This window comes from Synchiropus splendidus, chromosome 6, assembly GCF_027744825.2.
Source record: "Synchiropus splendidus isolate RoL2022-P1 chromosome 6, RoL_Sspl_1.0, whole genome shotgun sequence".
NCBI lineage: Eukaryota > Metazoa > Chordata > Actinopteri > Syngnathiformes > Callionymidae > Synchiropus > Synchiropus splendidus.
The window spans coordinates 9,458,504-9,473,190 of NC_071339.1; the positions used below are offsets into that span (position 1 = coordinate 9,458,504).

The 14,687-nt window shown below is 44.5% G+C and overlaps 2 protein-coding genes across 3 annotated transcripts in view; one reads left to right on the top strand and one right to left on the bottom strand.

The window, feature by feature from the left end:
• Positions 1 to 1,327: 1,327 nt before the first annotated feature.
• Positions 1,328 to 6,816, top strand: LOC128760800 (twist-related protein 2-like). The gene is made up of 2 exons (XM_053868472.1): positions 1,328 to 2,280; positions 6,334 to 6,816. Exon 1 carries the CDS (start codon positions 1,493 to 1,495, stop codon positions 2,057 to 2,059), a length of 567 nt encoding a protein of 188 aa, XP_053724447.1. The 5' UTR covers positions 1,328 to 1,492; the 3' UTR covers positions 2,060 to 2,280; positions 6,334 to 6,816.
• Positions 6,817 to 7,953: 1,137 nt separating this feature from the next.
• The window catches only part of LOC128761170 (histone deacetylase 7-like), a 39,356-nt gene continuing 32,622 nt past the window's right edge, over positions 7,954 to 14,687 (bottom strand). For both annotated transcript variants that reach the window (XM_053869196.1, XM_053869195.1), the window contains exons 21-25: positions 12,371 to 12,489; positions 12,160 to 12,293; positions 12,004 to 12,088; positions 10,232 to 10,372; positions 7,954 to 10,157 (exon numbers count right to left, since the gene is read on the bottom strand). In XM_053869196.1, coding sequence (XP_053725171.1) covers positions 10,138 to 10,157; positions 10,232 to 10,372; positions 12,004 to 12,088; positions 12,160 to 12,293; positions 12,371 to 12,489 — 499 coding nt within the window. In that variant the 3' untranslated portion in view covers positions 7,954 to 10,137. The remainder of the gene's footprint in view (positions 10,158 to 10,231; positions 10,373 to 12,003; positions 12,089 to 12,159; positions 12,294 to 12,370; positions 12,490 to 14,687) is intronic.

Below are 14,687 nucleotides of genomic sequence, written 5' to 3' on the forward strand. Positions count from 1 at the left end.
GCTCCAGTTGCTTGTTCGCTCTTTCGCCCCTCAAGTGAATGGAGAAGTTGCTTCCACAACCCTAAACTGTACTGACCACTGCAGACCTGGCTACTTGCTGTTTCATAGCGTCGCTGCTTCTGAGCTCACCACCATGACCAAGGCTACAAAATAATCCTCACTTACTCAGTTACTCAGTAATATTAATTCCATGGTACTAAGCTGCTGGTACACACGCAAATACGTTTATTCTTGGAAATATATGTTCCCTAATATAAAGTGCGACCATTTGAAAGAATGTCAATAATGGAGAATATTTATGGGAAAAATGTGTTGAGATGATCTGTCACCTGCAGTAGAAGAGTTCTTGTTCCAGACCATATGTTTTTATTAGGGGTGGGATTCCATTAATTACTGAATCAAATGATGGACCCATACATACATTTAAACAACAACATATTGTTTATTTTGCATCAGTTTGACAATAGCACAATAAATCACGATGGAGGCTATATGCAAGTTTTTATATCACCTTATTTAAACTGAAGCTCTTTTAATGTCTTGAAAATATTTGTATAAGAATTTCAATTTTATAAGAATTTCAAGTCCATTCAGACTAGTGGAAACTCTGGCCATTGTGTAGCGAAAAACATCCCTGGACAAAAGCAAACAAAAGCTTCTGTTTGCTTTTGTTCAGGGATGTTTTTTCCTCCATGTTTGTTGTTGTTGTTATCATCCTAGCTGCCACGTGTCTTGTGCATCAGTGTGATCAGTGGACCAGGAACTCCTGCACTGACAAAGGTTCCCTGTTGTCTGGAGAGCAAACTGTTCAATTAAATTGAATTAAATTAAATTTGTTGTAATTAATGAATTGTAATTAACTTGTTAAAGTACCACCACTGGTTTTTATACTTTCCATAATGGAGCGCACCATCTTGAACCAGGGGCTCAGCATTGCGGCAAACAAAACCTCCCGTGTTCGTGTTGTGATATTGGGCATTGAGGTGTTTCCTGTTGATTTCTGCTCTAATCAGGAGAAATGTAGAGATGGGGGTGCATGCGGAGGCTGCAGCCCAAATCTGGAACCCATAAAAGCCGCAGACGTCCCTGAAACATTAGAGTCAGAGCACTTCTCATTGGTCGGGAGCACCACTTACCCCTTTCCACCACCACCCGCCCCACGAACGCTGGCTTCCTGTCTGTGTGCCTGGTTCAGGTCGGATCACGCCCTCTGGAGGTCCGGGGAGCCAATGAGACGCACCGGAGGGACCCGGGTCAGCGCTGCAGTATAAAAGAGTTGGAGGTGGACAAGCCTGTCAGATGGTTTGTTGTTGTTCCGTCTGCCAGGTTGAAGGGGAATGTGAGCGCGAGACATTTTACAAGGTGACCAGGAAACAGGACGCCCACTCTGATGGAGACCCAGCAGAGCTGAAGACCAGGCGCAGTTTCGCTTTGCTCCAGGGGATAAAAAGCATCTTGCCCGCTCTGCAGTTTGGTCGGACGTTGGACAACGATGAGAGAAGAGGTGTCCTGCACCAACTCCCCAGAAGGAGGCCTGGGTGCGAGTGAGGAAGAGCTGGAGCGCAGTCTGAAGAAGAGCATCCAGCACAGCAGCAGAAAACGTTCCCCTCACCCCAAAAAAGACAGCCTAAGCCAGACGGAGGAGAGCAGCAGCGGCAGCCCCGCCAGCCTGCTGCCGTCCAAGAGGGTGAAGAAGAGCCCCACCACGGTTTTGACTCTGGCCCCTAGCTCGCTGGGCCCTCGGCCCGACCAGCCCTTCGAGGACCTTCACTCCCAACGGGTCATCGCTAACGTTCGCGAGCGCCAACGCACGCAGTCGCTGAACGACGCCTTCGCATCGCTGCGCAAAATCATCCCCACGCTGCCATCGGACAAGCTGAGCAAGATCCAGATCCTGAAGCTGGCCTCGCGCTACATCGACTTCCTCTACCAGGTGCTGCAGAGCGACGAAATGGACGCTAAGCTGGCCAGCTGCAACTACCTGGCCCACGAAAGACTGAGCTACGCCTTTTCCGTCTGGAGGATGGAGGGCGCCTGGGCCATGTCCACCAGCCACTAGCACTCCCCCTCTACCCTCTCGTGTCCACGTCTTCCCCCCGCTGTTCCTGTTCACATCTGCTCTGTTTGTGCGTCTGCAGACCGACTTCTTAAAGTTTTCTGTGTCCCCTTCTGCTCCTCTCAACATCAAACCTGCTCTCCCTCTGCAACGTCTGTCCTCCTGTCTGTCCAACACTTTAGTTCCGTGCACCGGGAGAGAGACGCTCCACAGCCGCACCTCAGGTGAGACCACACACTTGACCCAAGGAAATGACTCTTACTGATGCCGCCGTTCAAATTCATCCACACAAGAGGGAGTTTTATTGACATTAGAGAAACATAAAAAAGTAATATGGAGTAATAACTTAAAAACATTCATCTTATTTTTAAAGACAAACTTTGTAAAAACATTCGTGACATTACCTTCTGAACATCAACATTAAGATGTTTTTCTCAGCGACTTGTAGCTCATCCATATTGTTTGCTGGATAAAAAACAAACAATTTATTGGTCGTATTCATTCACAGTCCAGAGTCAAAATATCTATTCAACAGAGGGAACAAAGCAGATGTAACTGTTCAATTTCGCCCTTAAATTGCCAGATAGCTTCCGCTGAAGGACTTAGTGGGGCCTGACCATGAGAAGGTTGGTGTGTTGGGAGGCTATACAGTGAGGAAAGTGCTCCCATTCATTTCAGCAGGCAACAACTGGTGCAGCTAGCTGTGTGTTTCTGTCTCTTTTTGCCGTTGCTCTCTGGTGTTTTGGATTTTTGGATTCGCTATAGATGCATGCCAAGTTGATCCCAGTGTGAGGCACTGAAGGCAAGGGTGTTAATGAAACAGAAGAACAACACAGCATCATGGAAAATCTAATAAAGAGAGAAAACAATTAGAGAATACGGAGGACTTAATGGACGACACAGGTTTCAGTTGTTTTCTTATAGCTCCACATGAAAAAGCAAAGTGAAACCTTAAAAGTGAAGGAGCAGGTCCCACTGGAGAGGAGGGAAAGTTAAAGAGTCACATCTCCTGCTGCTCGCTGCTCAGACTCTTGTATCCAGTGTCGAGCAATCAGTCCCCGGCGGGGCCCAGACAAGGAGGAACCTTGAGATTGGAAACAGTTGTGAGGCTTCAGGAAGGTGTGTGTGCCCAGGCCTGGGGTCAGCACTGCCGTGTTGAAGACTTTCATTAGCTCTGTGTGGGAGAGATCGAGATGTTGAATTTCAAGCTCGCACGCCCGCCAGGCTCTTGTTGGGACAGGAAGTGTAAACGTCTTGTGTGATCTGTGTTCGTGCCGGGACAGCTAGCGAGTTTAGAATAAAAGACAAGTGTGTGAGAGCGGACGGCTAACACTGTCCAGACACACACACCGGGCCACGTGCTCCCTGCAGGTGTTCCCCACTGTTGTTACTGAGCCTCCCTGGCCAGTGCTGTGTGTCCATGAACGCAGCACGGCAGTCATTCCCTCCACTCCTGCCCGCTGTCATGCTGTCACTGACTCCGCAGGAAGCCCAGGTCGAACGTTTGCTTCATCTCATCGAACATCCATAACCAAATTAATCAGGATGTCACCTTGTTGGAAGGGATGGCTGTGAAACCAATGTTGAGGAGCATGTGACCGTGAGCGCGACCCTCAGTCGGACTCACAATGACTCAATTGTTCTGTTTGAGCTGGAAAACAACTCTCATCTTTCTGTTTACTCTACAATCAAAATGCCTGTCACTGCTCCTCAGCCCCGCTTCAGGCCTGAGTGTGTGTGTGTGCGTGCGCGCAAGAGTCCAGCTGTTGGACCCGCATTAAACCTCTGGCCTCACTGATCCAGGACCAGATACAAGTCATCTAATTACTCTGAGAAAAAAAGTCTAATACCACAGTCGAAGCTCTTTATATTTACAGCCAAGGAAGGCAGGTGTGTGTATGTGTGTGTGTATGTGTGTGGGAACACACTCATGCAGCTGCATCGCTGACTGACTGTTTGTTTGACACGTGGACAACCTTAAACCAAAAATGCATCTCAGCCGTCAACAATGTTCCATTGTGTCCAAGCATCTGTTCATATATAATATAATATAATATAATATAATATAATATAATATAATATAATCTAAATTAATGTGTACAAATAAATAAATAAAAATGTATTGATCCAAATAAGAGACACTTAAAGTGGATCTGTAACATCATAACCAAGACATCACCAAGATAAATGAGACTAAATGAGATTGTACTGATGGTCAGAACAATTACATAAACAAAAAACCTGTCAGAATTCAGAGGCAAAAAAAATCTTTATTCAGCAAACAGTTCACTCATCACTGGAGCACTTCCTCAAGTGCCATGTGTAATATAATATAAAGCTGCTCATGGACAGACAGAGGGTCTTCAATGTGCCATGTTTCCTTCACATCAACTGCAGTTTGATAGTTTGAAGAGACGCAGACGGACATGTGTCAGGTCGACCACAGGGTGTGTGGAGGGCCTGCATTGTCCCTGCTCACTCTCGAGCTCATGCTGGGAGCGTGGTGGAAAACACTCTTGATATTCCTTCTTTGCTTCTCTCGAATAATCACTGTTCATATTCCTTGAAAACCAGATTGGATTGTTCATTTATGAAGGCTCCGACGTGAAGGAATAACAGGGCTCAAGCAGCGGTAAACTGAAAACACTGTTATAACAATACACAGGCGGAGCCTCACAGCCTCACAGTCTGACCACTGAAAGTCAATCCAATGGCGGAGGAACAAATGACTTTAAACCCTTCACCATGATTCCAATGAAACATGGTGAAGAGATAAACTCAACCTAATCTCAATACCTCTTGACAAGAAGCGGCGGTTTCAGCTCAATATGATGATACTGGCTAAACCTCTGGCCTCACTGGTCCAGGACCAATATACAAGTCATCTAATTACTCTGAGAAAAAAAGTCGAATACCTCAGTCGTAGCTCTTTATATTTACAGTCAAGGAAGGCAGGTGTGTGTATGTGTCTCTCTCTAGATAAATAGATAGATAGACTGGAAAAAAATCACATGACTAGCAGCCTCCATAGTGCAAAGAAGGAAGTACAATATATAGTTTGTGTAATGCATCTGACAGAAACATGTTCCCTGTCTTTTTTCGAAATCATAAGAAGAACTCTCGGTCACGAAGTGGACCTTGTAAACTAAGACCATCACCTGAACTGACTCCATGTTTCCCCTATTTTGAGAGGGAAGCCATTGAAGCTCTAAACGCAGTGCAGGTGGAGGGCTGAGCTACATTTCTGTTTGACTATAAAAGTCGTTCTAATCGGGAAATACAAGTCTAAACTTTAATACACTGCAGCTGGAGAGTCTCCCCGTCAGGACATGAGGGACACTCTGGTGCCATACACCTGCACAGTTCATCATGTTCTTCACTGCAGCTACTTCCTGAACGTTGTTTCAGCGTGATCATCTTTGTAGGTTATACGTTAGAAACCATTGTCCGCTGCACTTTCAAATCATGTGTAAAGGACTTGAGTTTGGCTCACATGGATGAATTTATTCTGACAGTAAAGCAAACTTCTGATCAGCTTTCGCTGAAACAGAACGGTTGAAGTTGAGCTCCGTGATTCTCTCTTCATGCTCGCTCAGTTCAGGAGCTGCTGGGAGGGGGAGTTAGAAGACTTCCAGTCCACAAGGCAGCTTCACACAGTGGTCCAGAACCTTTCCGTCCGGCTCTCTGAGGTGCTTAGATGCTTAGATCCAGGTGGATGAACTGGCAGACCAGCTCCTGCAGCGTGTGTTCAGAACACTCGAAATGAAAGTCAACGGTTGCCGAAGTTCGGGACCCATTTACATGCAATACAAAAGACAACAAGCCCCAAGGACGGTGCTTCACTTTCCCAGCACCTTTGTCGAGCCTCAGACTCAGAGAGACCATTCAAGTGTGAAGCACATGAAGCCTCAACAGAGCAAAAATACTTTTTAAAATCCATGAAAACGATGTTTATTATGTTGATTATGTTTATGCTTCCAATGTACTGTCTCCCGCAAATATAAAAAAAAAATCAACGATATTATGAGCGAAACCAGAACCAAAGGAAGATAAGATCAGGAGAAAATAATAGTGATAATAATAATAATACAATTTAAACAAGGTCAAATCGCCCAGTGATTCAGATATGAGCAGGTGTGTCAGGGTTGTCACATCAAACTCTTTTTAATGTATTGAAGTTCAAGTGAGCGGACGGCGAATCCTGATAAAACGTTTGTTTGCCTCCTGGATTCTCTTCACTTGAGCTAAAGCCAGCGCTCCTCTCTGCTTTCTTTCAGATGTTAACGGACCCGTCTTCCCTCCGACTCTCTGGTGGACGAACCACGTGAAACAAACAGCTGGCCTGCAAGGACAATCAGACAAAATGGCTGTGGCCACCCTCTCGCGCTCGCGCTGACTCAGCAGACGGCGGACATTTTGACCATGATGAGCGAGCTGGTTAGCTGGGGTGACAGCGAAGGAATGTTTACAGCTGACATGCTAATAAGCTAATCGCTGCGTGCAGCCGCGCCGCGGCGCCGAGCCTCTCTGTATATTTGTGAATGTCTGTGCTTTTAATCTGAGAGAGGTTTATGTGTGCGAGCTCCATGGAGGCTTCGTCTCCGCTCTCCTCTGGCCGAGAGAGGGAGACGCGCGGACACGGACGGTTGTGTGTACAAAAATCATGATGAAGCAATTACTGCCACATTGTTGAGGATTCGTGTGTAACCCACTGTTCCTCCTCTTTTGCTCATCTGCTTCTCATCCTCTTTATTGTGTCGGCTCCTGTGGACAATAAAAGGCTTCTTCATCACGACGCCCTGCACTTTTTGAGAAATGTAGCTGTCATTTCATCAATACACAGATGTGACTGAATCTATTTCTCTGTTGTTAAACAGCAGAAAACACACAAGGTCATCGAGGCTGCGAACACAGCTGAAGTTTCACATGAATAGCTCTCTCAGACTGCGTTAAATTTGAATTATCATTATTCAGGTTTGTTGCATAAAAAGGCACGCATTTATAGGAATGGTGTTCATAATTTTTCACATTTAATTTCATCGTCTTTAACCCACACAGTCCCTCACAGTTCATATTAACTTCCTCATTCGCTTCCTGTACAATGCATTTGTTATTGTCGCGTTCCCTCAAGATTCCTCATGAAACGTCTTCAGTCACCACACATTTTTTTTTCTTCCATATTTTGCAGTCTTTTTGATCAATCAATGATTGTTGTTAATATGCGCAAACACGCAGAGACTTTTTTTCATTGTATTGATTTTTGTGCTCTATAAAGCTGTGCATTAGGTCATATGGGGAAAATGCTGCATATATTTAGGCAAAACATGAAAAATATAAATTGATATTTAAATATTTCAGAAATTTCCATAATTAATTAACAGTTTTCTTGCGGGCCTTCTGTGTACTTTCACATAATTTCCAATTCTGAATTTTTAAATAGCATGTCTACTCTGATTATCACATATTTTTGTCAATATAATTTTTCTTGCGTGTAATTTGGTAAACATTACTGCAGCTCCTTCATTTCATTACTTTGATTTTAACTGACATTTTTGGGAAACTATATTTTTAAGTGCAGTTTTCTAAAAGACTTTTAGCTTTATTTTTGCCAATGATTTTCTCAATTGTATGGCGTCATTCCTCTAAAAACTAAAGTAATATCTTGCTAAAATTGAAATTTGCTTTTGTAATAGCACTTTGTTATTCTACCCGTCGAGGTTCAAACATCGATGAACGTTTTGTTTCAAACACTTTTTCGGCCTCGTGATGAGAACATGGTGAAGTAAAAAATGTGACTTTTGTTACATGAACTTTGAATTTTATGACAAAAATAAAAATAAATAATTTATTCAACACAAGTCAACTTTATTGACAAACAGTACAAAAGACAAAAGCGGAGGATATTTACACTGTACATGAATCAAAGGCACAAAAGTTCATTCTTTGGTCAAACATAACATTTGCCTGATCGATTAAGACAGAAGGTGATCTGGAATTTTCACTTTTCATTGTTGACCAATGATGACCGCCACTGATCATCAAAACTCTTTAATAAACAAACACAGTTGCAAACGTGATGCGGCCCAATGAAAGAAAAACCACTGGAAATAACAAGCACATTCTTCATCTGTTATAAACAGGCTCAGCGTCTGAAGCCGCGACATCTTCTCCGAAATAAATCTGTCTTTATTTCAAGCATCTGCTTAAGAACATTTTAGGATCTTCCGAGTTGCACCCTACGACGCACGATATTCCAGCGTTTCTCTCGTGTGTCTCGCTGAGCGACTATCTACTAAGTTGGAGGATCCTACGGCGACATTGTCGACGTACAGAAAGCAAGTTGGTCGAGACCTTGGGAACAAGGCAAACAAATCACAGCAGGAATGATTGTCAGCAGGTGAGAAGGCTGCTCAGCAAATAAAGGAGTCTGACACAAACTCATTCCCACAGCGGCTCTACAGGTCGCAAATACAAGAAATAAAACTTGACCTTGAAATTAAGAAAAGGTCACAAGGCCAACAAATGCAGTTTGTTTTTTAAGGCAGGAGGGTTTCATCCCTCTCTTTAAGTACATTTGACAGACACATTCACAGCTGCGTTCCTTCTCTGCAGCAGGTCAGAAAGAAACAAGTCATCACTGCATTACAAACACAATCATTGTTACAGACGTGTCAGGTCATACCACAGAACACCACAAGTGCAAAAATAATACCTTCAGTGGACCGTCGTCACCCATCACAACAGCCACGTCCACCTGCTGACCATTGACCACGGTGCCGGTCACCACTCAAAGAGAGAAAGTCCACAGGAGACTTTCAATGACAAATCTTTGATGTGGACTCCAGATCTGTGATCTGATGTCGCACATTTCGGTTCAAAGTGGACTTTTATAAGAATCATATGATCATATGTGACCTAACAGGGCGAGATATTTGAGACCAACATCTCCAGATGTTACAGCTGCAACGACTTTCATCCGCTAACTCGAGCAGACAGCAGAGACGGAGTTGAGCTGGTCAGTTCGGAGCTGCTGTGAGATAATGCGCTTGGAAATGTCAAGAAGGAACAGCGACGGGGAATCGCTGCGCCATCTTGACTCAGCGGAATGAACTGGACGGGGCGCTAAGTCTTTACATTGGTTGTAATTGGAGAGCCGGGACTCTGGCTCCTCAACTCATCACTGAAGAACTAAACAGTCAAGAGGTGACTCTTTTGCAGACGACTCAACGGAGCTGGACAAGTCAGACGGAATGTGCAAAGCTAAACAGCTACAGAGAAAAATGATGCCTGGGTCGATCGAAAAAACTAAAACCGGATATTGACATGTAAAGTCAGACCCGAGAAAGGACACGATACTGAAAGGGGTTTCGAATAAAACAGATTTTTTTTTTTTAAAGCAATTGAAGATACAATCCCGTGTGTTTGTGATGCTAGAACTTGAAGGAGGTAAATGTGTGCAGTTGGAATGAAAAGTAAAGTAATCCATGTGCTCAAACAGTATGCACATGGACACTGCATGTCACTTGACTCCGGGTTGGACGTAGCAAAATACATGTCACCAAGTAATGATCAATGGTTGAAAAACCAGTGTAGGAGTTTCAAAATAAAAGCTCACTACGTACACACCGCTGCTCCCGTGACACGTTTAAAATGAGAATGCACTATTTTCACCGCTAGTAGTTTCTAAGAGCATGGCAGCTCTAGATTCTAAAATGGAATACACACGGAGAAAGACGTATAACCATGATCCACTTTCTCCCATCAGGTAGTTTAATTTGGAATGGACTAAGTTTGAAAATTGCCTTTCAGTCCAATAACCGAATTATGTTTTATCGGTGATATCAAACTCTCCTTCACCTGACAACTATTAGATGCTAGAAAGTAAATATCTACACTTGCAACTGCTCTTCTGCCACAGCAGGGTTGATATGTGACGTGACGTCGGATCATTTCTCAAGGCACTTTTTTTCTGGCGGTGCTGGAGTCAGTAGTCTCACTGTCAGTGTTGGGCTGGCTCCAGTGTTCAACAGTTGTCAGGACGCTGGCGTGTTGTTTCCTTCCTCAGTAGCACAACGACTGTGTCACTTTTTCTTGACGTTTCCTGGACAAACAGGGAAAGGGGTTATTTAAGAAGAAGGCTTCAGGCTCACGCCGGCGTCCCAGAGGTGCGCTCACCTTCATGGGCTCCGACGGACAGTGAGGCAATGCCTCTGACGGTGTCATTGTCAGAGTCCCGCCTCACTCGGTGCCTCTGGGCCTGGAGGTAGGACAGACCCAGGGTGAGGGCCGAGTCCTCCACGCTCTTCCAGAACTCACCTGCGGAGAGACAGGGAAGATTCATGAGCTCAAGTGTTTGACTCTGGTGTTCCTCCTGGAGGCAGACTTCCTGCTCTTGTTAACACACTTTGATCCGTCCGATGCAAATTTAAACATGGAGGATGTTGTAAACAGCCGGCGGACTGTGGCGCTGATCTTCACAGACGTCTTGGACGCCGCACCTCCAGGACCAGAGGAGCACCGATCCTCAGCAAAATTATGAGCTTAACATTCCTGTGGCTTTGCAAATAATTTCAATTAATCGAATTTGCTTGGGATAACATTTGTGCGCAATTAGGATGGGATTTTGAGAAGGTCGTGCGCCAGAGGAGTGTTTGAAGATAATTGGAGCCAGGTCAGCGAGGGTGTGCGTGAGTGTGTGTGTGTGTGTGTCCGGGGGAGAAAGGGAGGCGGACGGAGGAGGACGGAGGTGGTCAGTCTGACTGTTTAACAGCATAGACAGGAATCATGACAAATCTGGAGAGAACTTTGTAAGACATCATCACTTACCGATGCCACACAACTTTAGGTTTCAAACAAAACACAAGCACTAGGGTTAGGGTTTAAACTTATGGCCTGGGGGCCTTTTACGGCCGCAGGATGCAGCTCTGTGGCCCGCCACTTGGTGTCCAACTACGCCACAACGGTGGCCCAACAGGGCAGTCCCTCTTGCTCAATGTGGGTTTGTTAGAAAACATTAAGTAAATTCCTCGACCATAGACGCAGCTACTGACACATATATATAGATATTTTTTTTTTCATTTTATAGTTATTTTATAGATATTTATTTTCTAGATTTTTTATAGATATTTATTTCATATTTCATTTTATAGTTCTATGTTGTGTACGGAGCATGTTACGAACAGAATTTCCCTCAGGAATAATAAAGTTTTCTGATTCTGATGATTAATTGAATTCATAAGCTATGAAGTCATGAGCAGGAGATCTAGACCAGGCTTCCTCAGAAATGAGTATCTCAGCCATCTTGAACGCACGGGTGTTTCGACAGGACTGATCCACCAACAATATCATGCTCCAGTGGCACAGGCTGTCACACCCCACTTCGCCTTGTTACGCGCTCACACGTATACATGACATTTATTAGGGAATGTGAAGAATTACAGTCCCAACACGGTCTCCGGCTCGGACCCCGGGTGGGAGTCGAAACATGCAAATGGCCCAGAACACCGGAGGTGAGGTTCAGGGGCACAGAAGCAAACAAATATCACGGCAACAAAAAGAAGATAATTTGATGTGACTTGCAAACATGCTCTCTGTCTGATACATGAAGATGGACAGATTATTCATGTGATCATGGCAACTGTCTTGATCACATGAATAATCTGTCATGTGATCAAGACAGTTGCCATGTTAAACTATGGTGCAGACAAGAAGCAGGATTCAAGCGACTGAAGGACTGCAAGGTGAAGATGGAAACTTATCGCAGGCTCAAAACATATTAGTTTAGGCAGTAATTTTGTTAACTGTTACAACAAGAGAGAGGCGTGAGCCCAGAAAGAAGGCAGACACATGAGGAAGACCAGGATGGTGTCAAGCATAAGCCTAATGAAGGCTGCTTGCTCGACTGTCTCTTGACTGCACCTGATGGACGGTGCTGGGGAACAGCTCACCTTGCACTTGGACGACTCTCTGTAAAGATTGCACAGCATTTTCACAAGGCTTCTGGTCCAACACGGACTGAGAAAGCGGCTCCACCTGAGACGAAGCCCTCAGTGAGTGTGATGACGACACCAAAGTTTGAGATCAACAGAGTGACCCCTCCTCACCTCCATCCCTAACAAGGCACTGATGCAGGCTTCAGACGCATCACAGATGGCCTTCAGGTCATGCCCACCCTCCAGAGCCAGCATGACCCGACCTCCTGCCAGAGACATCAGCTGCCGGGTCAAGAAGCCAAAACCTGGGATAGAATTGAGCGACAGGACTTAGACTTCAGTATGCGTTTGTCAGTGGTGTCTGTTTCATGTGCCTGCTTACATTTGGCTGTGACGTTGTAGCCTCCGAGTGCAGGTGAGTGGCCCTCCACTGCATCAAAGCCAGCCGACACCAGCACCACATCAGGGGAGAACTCGTGGGCGATGGGCATCACCACGGCTCTAGAGAGGACATTAGGAAACTTGTTAGGGAGGGAGCAAAACATGCAAATCTCTTAACCCAATATAACGCTTCAACTTTTCTCAGATATGATAGAGCAGTCCAACAACTTTACACCTACTACAGTGGCCCCTGACCTTTCCATTTGTCCATGGAGTGACCTTGAATGCTTTTGTCAAACACTATCCTCTATTGTTGTCTGTGGTGCCAGACTCAAACAACAAATCAAAATTGAGATTCAAGAGCACGGTCTTTAACTCAGGTTTTTCTTCCAACCCACACAGTTGAACCCATCAGACAGTAATGACTTGATGGTCATTGTGGTGCTTTTTGTTTCAACCTTCAACCTTTTTGGAGATAGGAGTAAAAAAAACAAAAAAAAAAACCACAAATAACCTCAGGACACATTTGGTGTCCCATGAGCAAACTCAGCAGGAGCTGGGCTAGATGAGTCGTCATACTGAGGCTAGATCAATGCCAAGTTATGAAGCTGGAATGTGGGGTGTCGCCTTTCTGTCATGCAAACTTGAGTCAAGGCGAGTGGTATTTGAAGCCCGACCGAGACGTTTTCACACGTTTTCTCTCTGATGAAGTCCCAGATATGACTGCGGAGAAGCAGCCATCAGTGAAGACACTGCCTTAGTGTTCTGTGCAGCACGGCTCCCCTCTCATTACTCCACCAAATTACAGGGTATTTGTCAAGCACCGGTTGTCAGGATCAAAAACATGACAGCCGCAAATTTAAATCCAATAAAAATGAGGACCAAATGAAAAATGAGTGCCAGCAACTGCTACCTGTTTGTAGCAGTTCGATAAGTGACCCTGTCCCGTAAACATGAGGCTGTGGATTGGTAGACATCTGCTGATACGACCAATCCATGACTGACCATAGGCTATATTGTGATACTGTAAGCAAAAGCAAGTGATATTTGCTTCGCAGAGCCTTTATCTTAAGGGAAAACCATTACTACCAAAATGTTTGAGCAGCATCCACTTGCCCCATGCATTAGCTGTAACACTATATTGGTGCAGTAGGTTCATAAAAAAAAAAACAAAAAAAAAAAACAGAATGGAAAGCAGCCAGTCAAGAATCGATAGCGAGAGAGAGGGGACTGTTTTATTTACTGAATTGGTGACAGCAAAAACGCTTATTATTAATCATGAGAAGTAAATCTGCTACCAATCCAAACTGTCTTTTGATATGTCCGGCGACTTGACTTCCGGACTTCAGTCACAACATGAAAAAAAAGTCACGTTCAAGAACACCTCCGTGATGTGTGATCCGTTTGTTTCAATGCTTCCATTTCATTTTAATACGTTTGATCATGGGAGACTTTAAAAAGCGATCATTTTTCTGATGGCGTAGCAGCTCTCATTTAAGCTAGTTTGTATGTGGAGGAAACCCAGTTGTACACTCATTTGCGCAGTTTCGTGTCAGAAAGATTCCCAAAGAGACAGGCTGTTTTTTCCGACAGTGGCTCAAGAAACAGGTCTCTTACAGTGTACAAAAATCTAAAACGTTTGCACTCACCAAGGGCCAAGTAGCTGATTGGAAGTACTGATCAAACCCTTTCTCCACCAGGGTTTTCTAGCTGGTGTGGCTCTTGATGCCGGAGAAATGCGCAAAAGATTCTGGAATGTCACTACGATTTCATTGGTCTGAAGCTTGTTTGCTCATAAAAAACATACACGTTTAAGCCACAGGATTCAGAGAGCAAGAAAAAAGTTGTGGTTAGACTGGAAATTACTGCAAGTCATAGGACGTGGCGCTGATCTTCAGCAAGGCGAGCTGGAAGGCCTTGTTGTCTCCAACTGGTGACCTGATTGGCTATCACAACTATCCATCAACTGCATGTGCCCGTTCACTCAGAGGGCGCCGGCGCCTGTCGATTCTCAAGGCCTTGGACTTGATTTCATACAACAACCTGGCAACTGTTGCTGAATTTTGACTGGATAAAAACTGTAACCTAGAAAAACAACATGCACTATGACACATGATTCTTATATATAGTATATGGTATATGTCATATATTTTGGGGAAATACATAAAAAATCACTTTCATCATAAATATGCTCATGATTTCTGGTTATGTCAGGCCAGCAGAGAATCTTATGGCATTCTTGTCTGCGCTACCCTTCGAATGCCTTCAAAGTCAACCGTCATATTGACTGGACTTGAACACAGACAAGATCTCATAGT